The sequence below is a fragment of the Lactuca saligna genome, chromosome 3 (genome assembly GCF_052625555.1).
Source record: "Lactuca saligna cultivar CGN05327 chromosome 3, ASM5262555v1, whole genome shotgun sequence".
NCBI classification, from domain to species: Eukaryota; Viridiplantae; Streptophyta; class Magnoliopsida; order Asterales; family Asteraceae; genus Lactuca; species Lactuca saligna.
The window spans coordinates 46,152,442-46,156,384 of NC_136419.1; the positions used below are offsets into that span (position 1 = coordinate 46,152,442).

General features: G+C 32.0%; 1 protein-coding gene across 1 annotated transcript; it reads left to right on the forward strand.

Moving 5' to 3' along the window:
• The first annotated feature begins 1,011 nt into the window (after window positions 1-1,011).
• On the forward strand, window positions 1,012-2,865 carry LOC145036344 (single-stranded DNA-binding protein WHY1, chloroplastic-like). The gene is made up of 7 exons (XM_078984792.1): window positions 1,012-1,357; window positions 1,449-1,540; window positions 1,642-1,734; window positions 1,946-2,040; window positions 2,132-2,205; window positions 2,313-2,401; window positions 2,501-2,865. Exons 1-7 carry the CDS (start codon window positions 1,156-1,158, stop codon window positions 2,618-2,620), a joined length of 765 nt encoding a protein of 254 aa, XP_078840918.1. The 5' UTR covers window positions 1,012-1,155; the 3' UTR covers window positions 2,621-2,865.
• The last annotated feature ends 1,078 nt before the right edge of the window (window positions 2,866-3,943 follow it).

Genomic DNA, 3,943 nt, shown 5'->3' on the forward strand with positions numbered 1-3,943 from the left:
ATTTTGTTGCATTTTTCGTTCCATACATGCGTAAACATAGGGACCAATCGTGCAATTTTGACCAAACAATAATGATGAAAATTGCAACAAAATCAAACCATAGGAAGGATCCAAATGCAAAAAAAAAAAAAAAAAAAAAAAAAAAAAAAAAAAAAAAACACCAAATGTGTAATTTTGAGCAAACCATTAGAAAGATTTCGTTAATTTACCCGCTTAGGGAGGAGGGAGTCGTTTCCATTGAACCCACCGAACCCAATGAACCCACTGCCACATCAGTTTTTCTCTTTTATTTTTTTTCATCTTTCCGAACCCACAACACATGGAAATCATATCTTTCTCAACCCAGTCAACCCACTTAATTAAAAAAAATATATACAAAATAATCAAGATAAAATCTTAATTAGCAATAAAGTTATCGGCGGTACCACTCCCTCTTTGGCGGGTTGTTTAATTGGTTTTACGAATCCACTTCATCCTCTCTCTCTACTTTCTCTCTCTCATTTTCTCTTGTACCTTAGTTGTTTAGTATTTTTTTTTAATTGAGTTGATTGAGTGGGTTGATAAAGATAGAATTTCCATGTATTGTGGATTCGGAAAGATGAAGAAATATAAAAAAATAAGCTGATATGCCGTGGGTCCGGTACACCCCGCTCCCGAGTTATAGCAAAGAAAAGAAGAGAAGAGAAAAGAAAGTAAGGAGAGAAAAGAAGAGAAAAGAAAGGAAAAAGAAATTGTCATTTGTGCTCCCGAGTTGGAGAGAAATGGAAGGAAAGTTAAACATTTTGTTTTTTCTTTTCAAATCCTCCCAAATCGGGAGGAAATATAGGAGGGAAAGTTTTCCTTTCATTTCCTTCCACTTCCTTCCTTTAATGAAACTCGGGAGTACCATTCTATCTTGCTTTCCTCTTATTTCCTTCCATTTCCTTTCTTTTCTCTCTTTAAGTTGAACTCGGAAGCCGGGTGTAAGACTCCCTCCTCCGTTAGAAACAAAAGTTCCGTGTAGCTAAAAGTAGGGTTTTGAATGGGTTTTTCAAGATTTTAGTACCTTCGTCCTTTTGTCTATCCAGGACCGGGCGAGAGGAAAACAGAGATTTTCAAGATTTTAGTTATTTCTCTCCAAAAACTCCATCAAACTCATCGTCGAGAGCAGAAAGAATGTTAAATCTATCACTATCTTCAACACAAGGTGGCTACATCATCCAAAACCCTAAATCCCCTTTCATATTTAACCCACATCTCTCTTCTCCACCTACAATCAAATTCATAAACCCCAGCTCAAGAAAACTCAGTCTGAAATGTCAATACTCCGACCAACAACAACGACCAGATGCTTCATCTTACTCTCAACCAAGAGAAGGTAAAACTTCTCTTCCTATTTTGTAAAATGAAAATGTTACTCAAAATGTGAAACTGCTTTTGTTTTGTTTCGAATTTCGATTGATGAACAGACGCTCCGAAGGTTTTCATCGGACATTCGATTTACAAAGGAAAGGCTGCTCTTACTGTTGAACCTCGCCCTCCAGAGTTCGCCCCTTTAGACGTATGTTTGATTCTTTCTTCTTTTACTGTTTAAATGTTCGCATATCACAATATGATTCTTCGATGCACTTTGTTTGATTTTGTGGGTGATTGTTTGCATAGTCGGGGGCGTTTAAATTGACAAAAGAGGGTTTCGTGTTGCTTCAATTTGCGCCTTCTGCTGGTGTTCGTCAATATGATTGGAGTAGAAAGCAGGTAACTTTATTTTCTTGATTTTCTACATACAAACGAATTTTATTTCTGCTCTTCAGTTATATATACGAATAATGCCAAAAGAAGATCTAATGTGTAAGATAATCATGATTGTTTTGAGGAAAATATTACATTAAACCCTTCGAACAGTTATATATACGAATTATAATACTCATTTTATGATATTAGTAATCTTCTCTTTTTATAATTCCAGGTATTCTCATTATCAGTTACTGAAATCGGAAGTATAATCAGCCTTGGTGCCAAAGATTCATGTGAATTCTTTCACGACCCTTTTAAAGGAAAAAGGTAACCTATATGTAATTTAAATATCATTTATTAAATCAAATGTTTTTTTTTTTTTTTTTAATAAAACTAATGTCACCATGATTTTTTATAGTGATGAAGGCAGAGTTAGGAAGGTTTTGAAGGTGGAGCCTCTCCCAGATGGATCCGGCCACTTCTTTAATCTAAGTATTAATATTTTTTAGTTTTACTATTTTCAGCTCTTAATTCACTCTTTTCTTGATTGTAAATTTAAACAATTTTTTTTTTTTTTTATTTTATTTTATAACTTGAAGGTGTTCAAAACAAGCTTATAAACATGGACGAAAGCATTTATATCCCTGTTACAAAGGCAGAGTTTGCAATTCTTGTCTCAGCTTTCAATGTATATGTTCTTTTCTGCATCAATTTAACTCTTCATTTTTTTATATATAAATTTCTGGGTTGTTTTTTCTTTTTATATAACTTATTGTGTGTTATGCAGTTTGTTGTGCCTTACCTTTTGGGTTGGCATACATTTGTGAATTCTATAAAACCCCAAGACTCGACCCGTTTGAATAATGGTAACCCGCGATCCGGTGCTGATTTAGAATGGAGCAGATAGTTTGTATTTCGAAGATGGTTTATGGATTTGTATGCTTTTAAGTTTGAGGGTGTCATTTTGTTTTTGTTTCTTTGGGTTATGTGAACCCAAGTTAGAATTTCTTTTCTTCCATTATGTATATTTTTGTTATCTTGAAGAGTATTAGGATTTACATTTGGATGTGGTTTTGAGTTCATGTTTGTGATAGCGTGTACACCTTGAAACTATCGTCATTTAAGATTACTAACTTTTTTTTTGGAGTATAATTAGTCACTAAACTTTTAAAACTATCATCATTTAATTTTATGTGTTTTTTTCCTCTGTTTTTACAACTTCGTGTATTTTTAATTAGATATAGATGAACATTTGATGATTGGTTTGATTGTTATTTGGATGTTACTAGTGGTTTAATTTATTGTGTTTGTTTAATTAAAGACAATGTGTTTGCTTGAATCATAGTTGATCTTGATTATTGACAATTATAAATAGTAATAGACAAATCTTATGGTTAAGTTGATATAGTAGTGAAATTTATTACTTTAATATGTGTGAACTTATTAGATGACCATTTTATGTAGTAGCCGATTTTCATAACTATTAGATTAACAAAGATTAAATTTTGTATAATACAAACTAAATACGGGTAATAGAGATAGTTAATTATATGACAATTGTGTTAATTGTCTTTAGAATCATCAATATTAGAAATAGACTAAGAAACTTAACCACATTAGAAATCGATGAATGATTAACTAATATCCTTTGCACGTAATAGATCTCAACCATAACGAAAAGGGTGTAATCGAAGTCTAATTAAAAGTATCTTTATTTATCTATTTCCTAATCAATTTTCTAGTTTTGTTTTGCTTTCTTTCTTAGTATGCGGTTTGGTAATAAATTCTCCTTTTATTTTATTGTTTTTGGTGTAACTGACAATTAGATCTTTTGATTGAATCATATTCGTTCTTCTAGTGTTCGACACTCGTTCTTATCAAAACTATATTACTAAATAAACAATTGGATGCACTTGTCCATTTGTGTAACAATCTCTAATTCTAGTAAAATCGGTTATAAATTTATGATTGAATTTTACACATCAAGTTTTTGGACAGATTGTACACATCAAGTACACATCAAGAGCTATGAATGGAATTAGATATCGTTTGTGACTTGTAGGCGAAGAATAATCTTAAGTGATACATGTGATCAATTGTGCTTGCTTCCTACTTCTAATTGTGAAACCTCAAGATTTGCTATATAAATTCATAAAGTTCATGTTTTAGTGTAATTTGTGTAATTTGATGATTAACCAAGTTTTGGAATAGAATCAATTTCAACATTCTT